This window comes from Caloenas nicobarica, chromosome 1 (assembly GCF_036013445.1).
Source record: "Caloenas nicobarica isolate bCalNic1 chromosome 1, bCalNic1.hap1, whole genome shotgun sequence".
Taxonomy (NCBI): domain Eukaryota; kingdom Metazoa; phylum Chordata; class Aves; order Columbiformes; family Columbidae; genus Caloenas; species Caloenas nicobarica.
In genome coordinates this window covers 7,315,319-7,331,749 of record NC_088245.1, presented here as the reverse complement: position 1 = coordinate 7,331,749, position 16,431 = coordinate 7,315,319, and the positions used below count along the sequence as shown (strand labels likewise).

At 38.6% G+C, this 16,431-nt stretch overlaps 1 protein-coding gene across 1 annotated transcript in view; it reads right to left on the bottom strand.

Moving 5' to 3' along the window:
- Positions 1-16,431, bottom strand: part of CDC123 (cell division cycle 123) — a 38,661-nt gene that overhangs the window by 12,570 nt on the left and 9,660 nt on the right. Inside the window, exons 6-10 of the mRNA XM_065658672.1 lie at positions 16,279-16,385; positions 8,739-8,787; positions 7,032-7,107; positions 4,000-4,122; positions 270-298 (exon numbers count right to left, since the gene is read on the bottom strand). Coding sequence (XP_065514744.1) covers positions 270-298; positions 4,000-4,122; positions 7,032-7,107; positions 8,739-8,787; positions 16,279-16,385 — 384 coding nt within the window. The remainder of the gene's footprint in view (positions 1-269; positions 299-3,999; positions 4,123-7,031; positions 7,108-8,738; positions 8,788-16,278; positions 16,386-16,431) is intronic.

Below are 16,431 nucleotides of genomic sequence, written 5' to 3'. Positions count from 1 at the left end.
ACTAAATAATTACATCACTGCCACAGACATATTTATACCCCTAATCCTCTTATTTGCCTGTTGTGGAGAATGTCTAGCACAGAAAAAGACTCAGGGAACAGAATTATAACATCAAGCAGGTTGCTGTGGTTTTGGATTTTATTTTTTTTTTTTTTTCCTCACCAGGACCACTTGTAGGAAGATGAAGCTATTATTTGCTTCATCTCTGTAGCATTCTAGGAAGAGTTTCCACAGAATAAACAACTCTATACAACCTATTGTTCACTTACCCTGCTGTCTCTGTACACATCAAAAACAACTGAAAAGGAGAAAAGAAAATATGTTAATATTAAAAGATATATAACATCACAGAAGATGTCTAAATCTGAATAGATACTTGTGTACACAGCACAATCTGCAAAGTCAATATGTTTAAAGAACTGCACGCTAGAATTAGGTTCATTTCCAAGAGGGAGCCGAAACATTTCAAGAACTACTGCTAATGCACTAAGAGATCAGCTGCTGGGTTTTTCCATTTAATGCTGTTTTCTTCTGCTGATTTTCCCCTCAGTGTAGAACATTTGATAAACTCTTAACCCAGAGAGAAGCTTATCTTGGACGTTACTGCTGTCTGGTTTATAGCAGACCCGAGACATTTCAAGGAAGGATTGAGACTCCACTGCGCAAGACATTGAACAAACATATAATAAGAGAAAGTTCCCGCTTGACTGGGGATTAGGACTTGAGCAGACAACGAGACAAACAGGTTGCGGGAACAAAAGGGTCGGTGGGTGTGCTGAGGAGGAGGTGGCAGAGAAATGGCTGTTTAATGTAACCCAGAGCAGATACAGAACACCTACGGATTCTCCACAACTCTTCCAAACAGAGTCTTTGCTACCGGGTGCTTGATGCAAAGCTGCCTTGCACAGCTCCACTGTTATTCCACCCCTTGACTTAATTAAGCGTGAATCTTTATACACGTCTTTCTATGAGCTTCTGTTCTGTAGGATTAAACAAACCTTTGTCTTTCTATTCAGCTAGGAAAATCAACAGATAAGCATTCAGGTGTGACTACATGTAGAAGTTGTACCGGTTTAGCAGAAAGAGAGAAAAGCCTGATTTAGAAAAACCTCAGATAAATGCTGTATTGTTACTTCCTCTGCTAATAAGGAAGGGAATATTTCAGCTAAGAGATTTCCCAATATATGTGGGATAAACTAAACTCAGGATATGACTGAAGAACACTTGAGCCTCAGCAACTGCTCAGGAAGCTGCCTGTCACCGACAGGGATCTTGATTGATCACGTTCATGCAAGTAAAGCTCCTCAGCAGCTCGATCTAACATTTCACGCGAAGTTGGCCGGGTAAGGGCAAACCACAACTCAACAGCACCAAAGCCAGTCACGTAACTGGTTTTGACCATACAGGCTAAAACTTCACACAGCTTTTTGCATAAGCTCAGTTACGTCAATTTAAAATGTCACTCCGGAATTAAGTGTTACGATTTTCTTGAGAAGACAAGCCCTTGGTGGCTAAGCCATTGATGTGAAGAGGAGCACAGCAACCCCAAGTTTTTTCCTCCAGCTGTTCAAGTGAACTTGTTGCCTGTACCATGTACTCTCATTAGTCAAATTTCATTAATGCAAAACATGCATCTGAGCTTTATTATAAAATGATGCCTGTCAGCTTAAAGCAAGCCTATGGCAATCATTGAGGACCACGGCATTTAGCAGGATTTACGTCCTCGTAAAGACCGATGGCACATTGGTGAGTAGTTCAGCACACTCAAGAACACTGAACAGAGAAGAAAACCTGAACTGTTCCCTCTTCTTAGGGACCACCTCCGAGCAGAAGTGTCACATGCCAGCGAGATTGTAGTAAAAGTGTGGCAGCAATTGCTCAAAATGGAGGGTAAGGTTAAGCCAAGGCTCAACTCTACAGTATGTATTGATACTGTTCTTACTGGGCTCTTATGAAAGGTATTGAGAAGGTTCTAACATCTTTTGGAAGTATTTATAAAGCATTCACCCATCTGTTATTCTACTGCTCTGAGTCTGCAATGCTTCATCTGCTCTGACTCAACTCTTCCATCTGGAGATGCTACCAGACCAACTGGAAAAAGCAGAGCAAACAGCATCAAAGCCCCCAAAGAAATAAGAAGTCAGGAAAAAGAGCTATAATACCTTTCCTTTTAAAAGGAAACAAACAAGCAAACCCAGATTTTTGTTGCTAACAACACATATGCTACCAGACAGTGGATCAAGGGATATGATGTGGGATGAATGAAAGGTGGTAAAACACAGAAAACATTCTGTGCATGGCATTTCTCTGCAGACAGACAAGTCACCAGCATTTAGTGCCTAGGAACAAAAGGTTAATAAACCTTCATCCCAGAAGGTCACCCTGAAACCTCCTTTTTCCCAGAAGGTAACTTAAATGATACAGTTTTACGTCCTTCACATAAGATGACACTTCAGACCTTTCAGTTCACCAGACAGCAGTTTCAGAGCCTAAATCTAGGCATCAGTTTCCAAAAATAGTGCCCTGAATTCTTATCTATCAGTTGATTACACACCAGCTAAAATTATGTTGGAACACAGAAGAAAATTAAAAGATGGTAATTAGGATGTCAGATCTATATGGCTGATCTTACTTTAAAACATTAAGACTATAGATCTATCAAAGTAGTATACTGATTTCCAGACTACTAGTTTTCTCCAAGCAATGGTCCTTGAGAACGTCTCTGGACTGAAATAAAGGAACTCTGAAAATTATTAATAATTTTAATATAAGATAAACTGGCATTAAAAGGTATCTTTTTCAGCAAGTCAGACAGGATGGATCTATTTGACAGCTCTGGTGGCTCAGCAAAATAATTAACCATATTCGAAACTTACCTAAAGGTTGAGTATTCAAAGCTTTACAGAAGACAAACATAATAATTGTTTGTCAGTTGTACTATGTATTTTACTAAACTGAGGTTTGGCCCACGCCAGACCCAACTTTAATTCCTTCATCATATTTTTCACCACTGTTGATCACCCATCACAAGAAGACACTATTGTGTTCTCACTAAGCCATGTCAGGAAACTATTTTCAATAAAATTTGTAAAGGACTCCACATTTAAAGAACAAGACAATTTACTTGGGCTGCTTAGGTGTATCAAGTATCATGGCCTTTATTCAAAAGTTTCAGCAGCTAAACTGTGCATCAATATTCTCGCAGAAATTATTTTAACTTCTTGAAAATAAACTTATAAATCCTTTCTTCAAGGAATAAATCAATAATTTAGCTGCAACCATTTGACAACATCTTTATGAACAAGTATTCTGCTTACTACTGGATGCTTTTTGTTAAGCATTTCCTACCTCACTTCTCAGGTTTAGAATTTTTCTCAATTAAAAACAAGTAGAAGGGGAAAAAGCCTTAAAAAAAAAAAATAGTCATTTTGCCTTCTGAAGGGATCTTTCACTCATTTGCTGTGTCTTCCTGAAAAGGTCCAGCCTATTCCTTCAGGGTTTTTTTGTTCCCAATTTTATAGTAATTCAAAACCTATATTGCACTGCATGCTCCAGCCACAAGAGCAATAAGACTCTCCCAAGTCAAAAACAAACAATCAAGCTCTTTGAGAGCAATAGCTATGAAGAGAGGGATGCACAGCCACAGACTTAAAATATTGGGGATGCCATTTTTTAGAGTGAGAACTACTCGTTTTAACAGTTGAATCTCCAGCAGTAAAGTGGCACTGAGCACGTTGCAGCTGGGTGTGCTGTGGAGGGAACACGCTTGGCTCAGCAAGGGGCAGGAAGACACGGCTCTTTTCTGTGGAATTCGCCCTGCAAGCTCTTTTGATTTCAAACCTCCCAGTACCCTGCAAAAGAACTCCAAAGAGACAGACCCTTCATTTCTGTTTTTAAGTCTTTGTAACTCTGTGCGCAATAAGTACTTAAAAAGCTTAATAAACATCTTCCTTCCCCTTCCCGTGGCCCCCTTGTTAAGTGAAGGCTTAAGATACTTACAGTCTTCATCCAAGAATTTATACTGTATGTGCTTCTTGAAAAACTCCTGTATCGATCTACAGATTTCCTCATGTTGCTTAGAGATATGGTCGTAGTATTGAGTGTAGTCCCTCTGCGATATACCTGTCAATAATTTTAGGTGATTATAAAGAGCTTTAGGCATGCAAAAAAAAGTCAGCCAGACAAAAATGCAGTTATCATCTATATTTGAGAAGATGGAGTTCTCCCAAGTTTCAACCATTAAGAATTACTTACTGCTTGGCTTTATTCTCCAATACTTGGAGCACTTCCACCAGGAATTCGTTCCTTGAACAGTCTGCTCTACATTTTTTGCAAACCTCATTTTATAAGTTCATGCTTCGACTATTTTTAAGTGACCTTCAGGAGGAACCTTTGCCTGAGTTCAAGTTTCCAGTTCTTGTCTTTTCCTTTCAGTGTTATTCCCCCTGGTTATTCTGGTCAAAAACCGTTTCTGTTCCGTACATCAGATGTAGTGAGAAGAATTGGGAACCACGAAATAAGCATTAGCAAAGATGATACATTCTAGTGTACCACAAAGATCTGCATTTAATCAATTTATTAAGGGTGGAATGAAGCGTACCCATTTGACAAGGCACCACAGGTGAAACCTTAAATCCTAAAATCAACGAGATGGCATGCAGTCTAGTACCTTATTTCTCCCATTCACCCGCCTTGGGGGCTTTCTTGCCTATCTGACATCAGATAAACTATCCCAGCTACACCATGAGCTCTTAATTTCAGACTTTTGTTCACCTACAAGACAACAGTTTAAGTTGACGTCAGTTGGATTGTATACTTGCACACAACTTAGTTGGCAGACATTCTCATACAGGATATGTCAACACAAGCCACTGCAATATCCTGCTGCACAAATGTCAACTCAAGAGCTGCCCCATCAATGCAGAATGAGTAACTCATGATATTCAGGGGAAGAAAAAGCCAGAATCCTCCAAGAAAGATGTATCAATGATGGCAGTTTGCTATTTTAACCATATACAAACCACAGAGATTACTATAACACAATGCTGACTACCTCCAAAGATATGCTCTTTGAAAGAGTTCGTGTAAAGTTTATTATGTCAGTGGAACTCTGAATTATTAATACCACTGCAAAGCTTAACTCAGGTCTAAAAACAAAAATCAAGAGATGGTGGCATCCCAAGGGATGCAGATGTGTAACTGGAAAATCATTCACTACATTGTGCAAGTATCACCCCTTAGTTTGACTGACAGGCTTATTAATTTTAAGAGCATGGGAACAGATTGTGAAAAATCTTGGAACTGCCTTCAGAAATGCAGCTGGAGTGCTAGCTAAAAAACCTCATACTGGTAGATCTAGTAGGTTTCAAAACCTAGTAATGAAATACACAGAGTGTTTAATTAGCCAGCATACAAATTCTTTGAGGTACTTGAAAGTAAATATATATTCTATAATAAATCTACATTCAAATGTTTTAGAAGTTATTACTTTGACACACATCTCTGGCAGTTGTGTTTCAACAGCGTGTAACAGGACAGGATTTAGCTCTTCCCCCTTCCAAAAAGCCATGTCAGCAGCCATTAAGCAATACTGGCTTAATTGAGAATTTCTGCTATTAGCAAGATAACCTCTGTTACAGAGAACTGTAATAAACCCTGCAAGAGGATGGGAAGATGAGAGCAGAAGCCCCAGAAGGAACAGCCAAATAAAAGGGCTGTGAGAACAGAATGTGTTGACAGCACCTAGATTAGCACATCCCAAAACATCCACGTGCGGCTGCATAGGACACCCAGATCAGGAAACAAAGAACAGGGAGGACGTTCCTAATGATTCACAGAGGTGGGACAGGACGGAGACACAAATTGCTGACAGTTCTTAACAGGTACAAAAAGGCACATCCAAAATAAGCCAGGAGAAATGATGAGGACTAAATAACTAATATCCCTTTACTTCCACATCATCACAAGGGATCCTGGACAGACCACTTGTATATAGGCATCTTGGTGCTTGTGAATATGTAGGTATGAGACAGACAAAATGAGCAAACTTGGTTTTATTTTGAAGTAAAAAAATCACCTTCCTTCCTATGAAGTCTGGATTAGAGCTTTGCTACATCGCTGCTGTAATGTTTCCTTGTTAAATGAGTTTAGGCAGAACAATTCAATCTTGTTAAGGACATATGTGCACCAGTCCTGTGCTACTTAGATTTGTGTTCATCTTTAAAGATTCCATGGTAGACCACACCAAAAATGACTTGAAACTCCAGAGTAGTATTTAGCCTGTGATTAAACCCCTCAATTCAAGCACCTGTATGTGCACTAGATGTCTAAGCTCCTGTTACAGTTAGCAGAGAGCAGTCAATACATTTAGAAGAGTATAATTCAGCTAAATTTATGCTACAGCTGCCCAAAATACATGTCAGAGCCCAATCCGCCTGTCCTCCAGCTGTCACAGGTCTCCCGATGCACCCCCAGGCTCTTTGCACGCTGTGGATAACCAGTTCAGTGCCACTTGAAACATTTTACATTTAGGTTTTTGAACCAGAGTAACAGATTAACAGTTTTTCTGACTAAGCTCCACTGAATATGATATGAGCTCAGACACCTCATACACCTGTGGACATGTTCTGACCTCCCCAGCTTTCTGCATATAATATCCACGTGTGGTCAGGTTTTATCAGCATAATACCCAACTGCATCTGTATTCATTCTGCAAGATGCCTATGTTGCAATTTACTTCTGAATATAAAAGAGTCACTTACAAAACAGCCTTTGGGTGAGGTTTCTGAATAAGCAATTAGAATTAAGAATATTCCCACTGTAATTTTGAGCATGCTGTGTTGTCAGGCTTTCAAATACAGCAGAAAGAGAAACATGACATGCCGCGTTTTAAATTACGGAAAGAAGAAGAAAACATTAATTCCAGAAATGAGGTGTGATAAGAAAGAACTGTCTTCAGATTTAACTCTGATTCAAGGAATCAAACTCCCAAGAACTTCACCTAATAATTTTACCTTTAAGCAAATCCTTACCTATAAGCTTGTTTTCCTTGACAAAGCATCTGAATTCTGCCCCAGGAATTAGTTCACACCATTTGCGAAGAACAAGCTGCAGAGGAAAAACAAACGACAGAGTATTGTTTCAGAAAGGTAACACCTAACGTTTGTCAACAGGTTTACCTTCTAGATCTATAGTTTTGCTATAATGATAAGACAGCCTCCGAAGTTATTCCTCACACAAGAAAACAAAACAATCTCAACCTGCAGTTCACATAATCATCTTAGCAAATACTTCAAAGCAATTAGAGTTGATATATATTTCATAGAATCAGAATGCTTTTGGTTGGAAGTTACCTTTAAAGACCACCTAGTTCAAACTAGTTTAAAGTATTAACAGAAAGATTCAAATTGGATGTAAGAATAAACTTTTTCACCATGAGGACCTCGCAGAGGTTGCACAGCCTCCATCCACTGAAGTTTTGAGAGCAAATTTGATATATTGCCAAGCAACCCAATTTGACCTCATCGCTTACCCAGCTTTGAGCATGAGAATGCACTATAGACATCCTGAGGCCCCTTCCCCCCTTAATTATCTTACTTTCTTCCACTTTGCATGGCATTTTTAACTGTGAAGTCATTTATGAAACAACTTCAAAGCTACGTTTCTGATAAAGCACAGAAAACAAACAAACAAAAAATGCTGCTGTACAACACGTCAAATCTATCATGGAATTGGCAGATAGTTGCTCCCTAGTCAAAAGAGCTGATGAGCAGAATTAAATTTAACCAAATCAACCTCTATTCTGGTACACACCCAAGCAGAATTCTGTGACGCCTTTGAAGGCGCAAATCAGTTAAAATAAGGACACAGGATAGAAATAGTAACCAAACTATTATAGGACAGACTGCCTAGTAATTAAAGCATATCTCTGGCACTTTCTCAAGTTTCTGCATTTCCTAAGTTGAAGTATTCAGATGGATGCATTATTTTGAGGGCCCCAATTACTGCTCATGAGTACTGGAAACTCCCAACACCTAACTATTGCAACAGAAAAACTTCAGTAATCAAAGGTGACATTCCTAACTACAGTATAAACATGAAGCTCTTTGTTTCGACTTTCAGATGTCCTGTATTTTTAAAGCACATTAAGATAGTGCTTTAAAAAAAACCAGGCTCGCTCACTTTCATAAAGCCCTTTAAGCCACAGGATGATGACAAATGCTGTAGTTATGTAAAAATTAGAGACGTGACTAGATGCTATCATAAAAGCAACAGCACCACATGAACAGTTTAAAACATCATTAATGTCTATGTTGCTAACTTAACATTTTAATCCAGTAACGAGCACATGAAACAAGATATGACAGACCACATCAGTTCAGGATGTCCCCAGCCACTCCATCCAGCTTCTCTCTTAGTAACCTCAGCTGTGATATTCATAAGCAGCAAACTATGAAGAATATATGACTTTCAGCTTTTGAACTTGTCCTTCCTGGCAAAACCCAACATCCATGAGAGGAAACTGCAAGGAAGCTTCAAAAGTCCAAACTTGAGCTCATCTCTGATCTGTAATTAAATGAACTCCTTATGACCTGGAGTGCTTAACCAGGCTTCCCCACGCTGCCCAAGCAACACAACAATAACAAACAAAACAAATTTTATGGGCACATTCCCAAGTACAAATGGCAGCCTGTCCGTGAGCAATTCATTTAAATTAGAAATCATGCAAAGACTCTTACCTCGTAGTCCAAGGAAGGGTCAGGGGAATCATCAGTGCAGTGAATAAATCTAGAAAAGTAATGCACAAGCATCAAAATCTGCTTTTACATATAAGATTTTAGCCATAGTAAGAAAAATAACCCCAAACCGTGAGTCACAAAAGCTACTGTTAAATTATCTCCAAGATGTACAAATCAGGTAAATTCAATACATCAATAACAAAACTCCTTTTGACAATTATCGGGGGGAAAGAAAGGAAAAAAGAACTCTCCTCTATTCATCTAGTGTAATTTGGAAGCACTTAAAGTTGGACAGGGATGTGGCTAAAATGTGACTGTTTATTCATTGAGTTTTTGTAGTTTGAATCAACAGCGCTGCTCCTTTCCTGTTTATTGTTACGTTGGCATAACTGGATTCTCGAAGAACCAGGGAAACTTGAGCAATCTCATCTGGTTTCACTGCAGCGTGTTTTCCCTCGTACTTTCAATGTTTAACTTCCTAAACCACACAACAGAGACACATCCCCACACCTTGCAGCAGTTCATTTCCATGAATAAGGGATGCAAAGCAGCGCCACAGCACTTCTGATTCCACAGCACAGTATCTTTCTAAACTAAGAGCAGTAAGAAATACTCTTACAAATCTCTTGAGAGTGGGAATAAACAAAACTATTCCCATAACTGCACGTGGATGTCAGGGTTTTGACCCTTGTGAGTAGTGGGCTCTGTGTGCCACCTTTCAGGAACTATCAGGAATGGAGACAATTATACCCAAACCAACTTCTATGTACCTTTTTGTCATTTTTACAGCAAACCTTGCAATAGATCCTGTAACTTTCAAAGGGAATTCACAAAAGAACATGCATTTTCCTTCCAAGTGTACTCCGTGGCCTTATTGGCAACAAACTACTTCGATGCACAGAAGAACTGTGTAAAGGGTCACTGCTGAGCAATAGTCTTAAATGGCAACATTTATGCTATTTCCCTTTGGTGCTGAACGTGGTTAAGCAGTCCAAAATTCTAACATCTCTACTATAAGCATTGCGTTTGCGAGATGCGGCAGCCCAGCCTTCGGTTTGAAGTGAAAAGCTATTATAAGAGCATACGGCCAGCAGAAATCAATTTCAAATGTTTTTGTTTAGACTTTAATATCCACTACATGCAGAAAAGGGTGATGGCAAGCATGCTTTCCAGAAGTACTGTAAGCAAACAGATCATATATATCTGTAAGCCTATGTAAACAGATAACATCCTTCAACTACAGTTTCTATTCCCTGCAATTTGAGATCTGTCAAGGCAATGGAAACAAACTCAGGAGAGCTTATACTTTTGCTAGACTCAAAATTCCTCCCTTACTAGCATATATGCCTACCATGCTCAACAAAATATCCCCCCATAAAAAACCAATTATAAACTATATATAAAAAGGCAGCTGAAGTCCAGCGCATGGACTTTTACAGTCCCTGCACACTAGGACCTGTATTACCTCTCAGACTTCTGTATCTGAGATTGGAGTACTGCTGCCAAATCAAGCAAATGGGCAAAATGATGAATACAGACGAAAATACTGCAAGACACAGCAAAGTTATTTTTCTTGAGCCTTAATGACACAGGACCGCGTACAAATGAGGAAAAAAAATAAAAAGGCAGTAAAAGACAAGCCTCACTTTCCTTCAAAATAGTTTTTATCAATAAAAGGACATTACTAACACCCCTTTTGGGGGGAAAATTTTGGGCAACTTGAGGTAGTTGCAATTTCATATCTTTTACCAAGTTATTCTAGCAGTAATTGTTCAGACCCAGCTGAATTCCTCTACTACATATGAACTTTTGCTCAGAAGAGGCAGAAGGCGAAGCAGGGCTTCTTTAAACCGCATCATATTTGGGTGTGGAGGTACTTGAAAAAAAATCAGAAAGACTTCATGAACCCGAAACTGAGAGATATCTGGGCTCTCTTTTCTGAAGCCTTTGAAATAATTCTGAATACTACTAAGGCTGAAGGAATTAAACTCTACTGCTTATAGGCCTTGTGCTGTGGTCAACAGATTTATACTTAGACATCAAGAACAGAAGGATCAAGGTCTCTTTACACGTAACTGCTGTATGTTAATCTCCAAATGCACATACTTGACAACAGGACATGAAGTCATTACATGGTTCAGTTTTCACCAGTGACAAAAGCAATTTAAGGTCTGTAAGACCTCCAGTACCTATCCTGCTCATCAGTAAATCACGGCGATTATTCTGTGGATAATAAACTATTATGAAGATAAAAATTGTAAAACTTATTCTGTACCTGATGGTTCCCCTGCTATCATCTCATAGGTTATTTTAAAACTTTAAAAAAAAAAAATATCAAGGAGAAACTTCTAACAGCTTTTGAACTGCATCTTTATTTCTTGAACACTGAGCTTTAAGGGCTAAAAGAAATAGGAAATTCATGTACCACTCAAAAGAGAATCGTGTACTACACTTTAAATTGCTAGGAAAAATGGGATGTGAGTAAAACCACGAGAAAGAAAAAAAAAAAAATAATCAAAGGCCTCATTTTCCACATCCTCTCATGTGAAACTTTCTACCTTGAAACAGGTTAGACGTAAGTCTAAATGAACAGCTACTGTTCCAGCAAAAAGGTATCAGAGTCACATCTTTATGAGCAAACACTGCCTCCTATGTGCTGGTAGGAAAACACAGGATGTTATTCCTCCACATCTCAAAAAAACTTGTAATTCCTTTATGACTTATAATTCAATATTTAGAAGCATAAAGTCTGGTATAAAAAAATATTCAGAATGTTAGCTTAAAAACGAAAAGGATTAAAACATCTGCTAGGTTTTAAGGTTAAACAATGTGCTTAGGAGCCTGGTGGGCTAAACCTCACCTGAGAGCAGACTTTCTCAATTGCTCTCAGAAACAGGGGCTTAAATTTTAACCAAGCCCTTTTATAAACACTTCAATTAAAAAAAAAAAAAAAAAAAGTCCCTCATGTTCCTTTGTAGCTTGAACATTAATACACTTGGAAACTTTTCCTTGGCCCAGTGGGAGTTGTTTCACCTGCAGTCTTACCTAGTAGATATTTCTTACCTACTAAACGTGGCACAGATGGTCCCTTCACTCTTTTTCCTGTGTTTAGGCAGGGTTGAGTGGCTACTTTTAGACTCTACTTCACCTGTCTAACCAGCTTCTCAAAAAGTTTTCAGGAAGTAACAGGTCCACAGCACCAGCTGGTCCTATCAAATACTAAGAGTCAATTTTCAACACCTACGTGCACGTCAGAAAACTGTCATTCTTGCACGTGACTCATTCTGCCCCTCTACAATAAGCCAAAGGGCAATCCCTGCAAAAGATGTTCTCTGCATTCAGGTGCTTTTCAACAACATTGAACTTACAGGACTTCTTATTTCACCTCTACGATTGTGATTATTAAACAACTGGAAAAATAACAACACTTAAGCATTCAAAATCCCAATAGTAGCATCTGCAGATTTAAAACATCCAGTCTTGCCCTGTAGAACAGGAACAACCTCCAAAGTTTGACTAAATTTCCAAGGTTTATTAGGGAGCATGATATAACAACGAGCTTATCTTATAATGGAAAGGGCATTACCATATTGTTAGGACTATCACTAATATTTATACCAGTCTCAAGGTGGGCAACTATGTCTTAACTAAATTAACTCCACACATTCTAACAATGAGGAAAAAAACAGTGTTCTAGTTCAATACACTCAACAGGGCTTTAAAAGGATTTTTTTTCAGAAGAGGAGTCCTAATCACTTAATGGAAATCTCAATTAGAAAGGGAACCTTTTTTTTTTAATCACACATCCACAGCACTAAGTTTTTGAAAGCCTACATTAAAACCTGAAAAGTTCCGAGTTTTTTGTGAACTCGGCGAAGTCAAATGCAACGCTTACTTTGAAGAAGAAACAACATTGATCACATTAACGAGTGCATCCCTCTGAAGTCTTTGTTAATTTATACAAAATTAGCAATGAGGAAAGTTGACTCATTCTGAACTTTTCAACCAAACACTGTCAACGTCAGGAGAGAATCCAAACATTTAAAGTAGTCAAAGCTTATCTAGTCATGCTCAGTATATTTGCGTTAAGGCCATATATTTTAATGGTTTGTATTGACATATTGCAAAGCCAAAGTTTTCTTGGAACTTGAGACAGTTGAGAGTTACAGCAAGGGCACTTCCCTAACCTGAACAATGTACAGATCGATACCAGACAAGCAGATAGGAAATGGGAGAGGAAGGAAGAGGGGAAGAAAGTGGTTTGCCTTAAGTCCCACGTTGCTGGCAAATCTGTAATAAGAAACAGATCTTCAAATTGCCTTTGCAAAGCCTTCTCCATATTATGATCCATTAAGTAGATTTTTAAGTTAATACAGTTGAACAGAAAAGAAAACAAAAGGGTCTACAACATTTCAGCTGTTACTTATGCAGGGTGAGAAACTTTTAGAGCATACTGAGTATTACTGAAAGAAGTAGAAATTTAGTGCATTTATCCTCCCTCTGAGTAGCCCTTCCAAGGGATTTGGATGGATTATGTATCAAATTTTCATTTGTTCAGCACTTCACGTTCTTATGCCAGCTACATTTTTAATTTCTGCTTGCTAAGCACTAGGGAACTGGCAGCTAATCAACAGTATAATTAAGGAAGACCACTGTTCTGATTCAGCAATAATCATTTCACTGTTTGGGTGGGGACATTTTGTACAAATAATTTAGTAATCTGGACATACCATGCACAAACTGGACAATAATACTGCTTTAATCAAGTATAACAAAATGTGCTTTAATCAAGTATAACACGTTCATAAAATATAAGATACATACAGACTAAAGTGATTTTACACATTACACGTGTTCCCCTGGTCCTAAGTACAACTTCCATTCAAATTCAGGGAAACCACAAGGCCGCACTGTCCATATTAACCCTACTTTCCAAAAAAAAGACTGTTCTTACAACAACAAAAAAAACCAAAACAACAAAAAACCAAAACACACCACCATAACCCAAATTTATACCAACATTAGATTACAGTTTATAGGAAAGGAAATAAATATAACACTTCTGAAATGAAACGTAACCTTTAGATTAGGTCATCTACCTATGTCATCACTATCACGTCACAAGGTTTGTGTATTTACCACCCACTAGCTGAGCTGTGCTACCTGGCAGCGTGTGCGGTTTTATTACTCTGGAAAAGGAGTCTAAATGGACTGGACTGCTCCAACTTGAGGTGGTGTCTTTCAACTAGAGGTTATTCTCCCATAGCAGGATCAGAACAAGAGAGCGTGCCTGCCACAGGCTGCTCAGCCACTACTGTTCTTAGGCTGGTGTGAACTTCAGGTGAAATTACTGCTGGTTCAAGGTAACAGCCGTGCTGTGAAATCTCACAGCACAGGAGCCAGAACGCATTCATTGCCTCTACCACAAAGTCAGCGCTGTCTGCAGAGAGCAAGGGGAGTAGCTGAGGCACTAAATTTACCTGATATGAGATAAAACCTGACAGAAAATGTACTGATTTCAGTCTCAGTGAAGGTGGTTGAACCGACTCGTTCTACCATACGAATGGCATCAACTAAGAGCACAGACACACACAAAGAGTTGACACATCTCCTAAATCAAGTAGTGCTTGCTAGACACTTGTGTCCCAAACACGTTAGAAAGTGGTTAACCGAACAGGAATTCTCCAAGGAGCTTGGGATGCTTTTAGCTGAAACTCTTTACACATGAGGATAACAGAATACAAACCCCGTATTAATATTCACAAAAGGATTATACAAAGTGTACAGTTCTTTTCAGACCCACAAGACTCAGTCCTGAAACGGACACATTAAATTGCAGTGCTCTACCCTCTGAGCAAACTGTCCTCAAGACACCTCGCCTACCATTAGGGGAAAGCATGAAAAAAAGTTCCTTGGTAAGGCACCAAAGTCTTCTGAGAAGCACTATTCACTCAACTTCAAAATGTAAACTACAGATTTCTTGTGTCCCCCATCCCTTTCACTCTCTGCGATCCCAGAATTCTCAAAGCTCACAATTGTTTTCCCAACATATTTTTAAAACTGTCTTCTCACTCAAATATCATCTCCCCTCCTTCTCAGTCTCTTCCCCTCATGTTGTAGGTTAGAAATAAAAGTAAACCCAGCATCAGAATTGGACTGACAGCATTGCTAGCACTCCATAAATGCAGAGAGGATGAAGATGTTGCTACCTTTCGGTTTTTTTAATGCAGCAACAAACTGGGGAAAAGAGTGTTACCAGAGTTGAAGGACTAAAAAAATAAGTCAGTTGCACAGCATTAATACAATTGGTTTCACATTTTAGACAAGACAATTCTTATGAGGTCATAAGCTACTTAACACAGATTATGACGCTTTGTAACCCTCTATAAAGCACCTGGAACAAGGGCCCTGCATTTGATTGAGTCTCCTAAAGGTTGCAGTAATATAAATAAGCACTGAATAATTACTGGAAAGCAATCTCTTGGATTGCCCTTTTTCTTTGAAATTCTGCTTTTCTGAAAAAATAATAGTACTAATATTAATAAGAACATTGAATTCCAATAATTTTATTTTCTTTCAGAGAAAGGCTGTATTTTAGAAATGAGTGACATGAATCAGACACAGGTACTACAGGAGGAAACTGTTCCTATACAATTAAGTACTCTCTTCATGTGAGCAGATAAAATAAACCCCAAGCACACCATATTTGTAATTTTATCTGTAACTATTCTCCCTAATCACAGTTTTCACAGAGTGTATTTTTTCAAGGGCTACGAGAAATTGGGTTCAGAAGGAGCTCTAGGAATACATTAGCAGAAGTCTCAGGCATCTTCCAGGCAGCCACACAAACTTCAGCAGCTTTAAAATTTGAAAGGGACACAGTAAAATTGCGCTGTATTACCACGAGAAGTAACAACAATAAGGTAGGCGGCAAAAAATAAATGCCAAGGGGAGTGGGAAGGCAAAAAACCCCTCCAAAATTAAAACATCACTTGCCCTGAAAAGCAAATCAGTAAAAATGGTTTCAGTCCATAGTGTCATTTTGCATGTACCACTTTAAAATAACGTCCTCCTGTTTTGCTTTTCACTCATTTGCATACTAAAATCAAGAGAATTAATATAAGAATAAAACAGAGGCTGCTCCTCTCTTGTTGACTTAAGCAAGGTGAACAATTCTGGTTTACTAGGAAAGACTCACAGTAAGTAACAATGAAGATAATTTGCCTCACAATTCTCTGCACTAAATCAGACCTGGCATTTATTTTCGCACAGTGGAGGGAAACAAAGAAGGAGGGGAGAGGTGGGGGAAGCTTCAAAGAACAAACTTATTACTGTACTTGAATCTTATAGTACAAACTTATTACTTATATTACAAACTTACATTGCTGTACCTGAACAACTTTTAAACACAAATATATATTTTTGTATCAGATATTTATAATTACTGTACAGTAAAGAGTAAGATCTTTCAAAAGAACTGATGGGGGGGTTGGGATTTTTTTACTTGGTATAAATAGATTGTCTTCTAGAAATCACTTACGGCTGAGTGAGGTCACGAGTAATGAAGTCTGAACTCTTGAAGAGGAGGAAGATGTCACTGAGAGCTTTACATTTCAGAGAGCTGTTCATTGCTATCCAGTAGGCATCCTAAACAAAAAAAGATTATCCAAAAACACGCAGAATTACTAGCTGG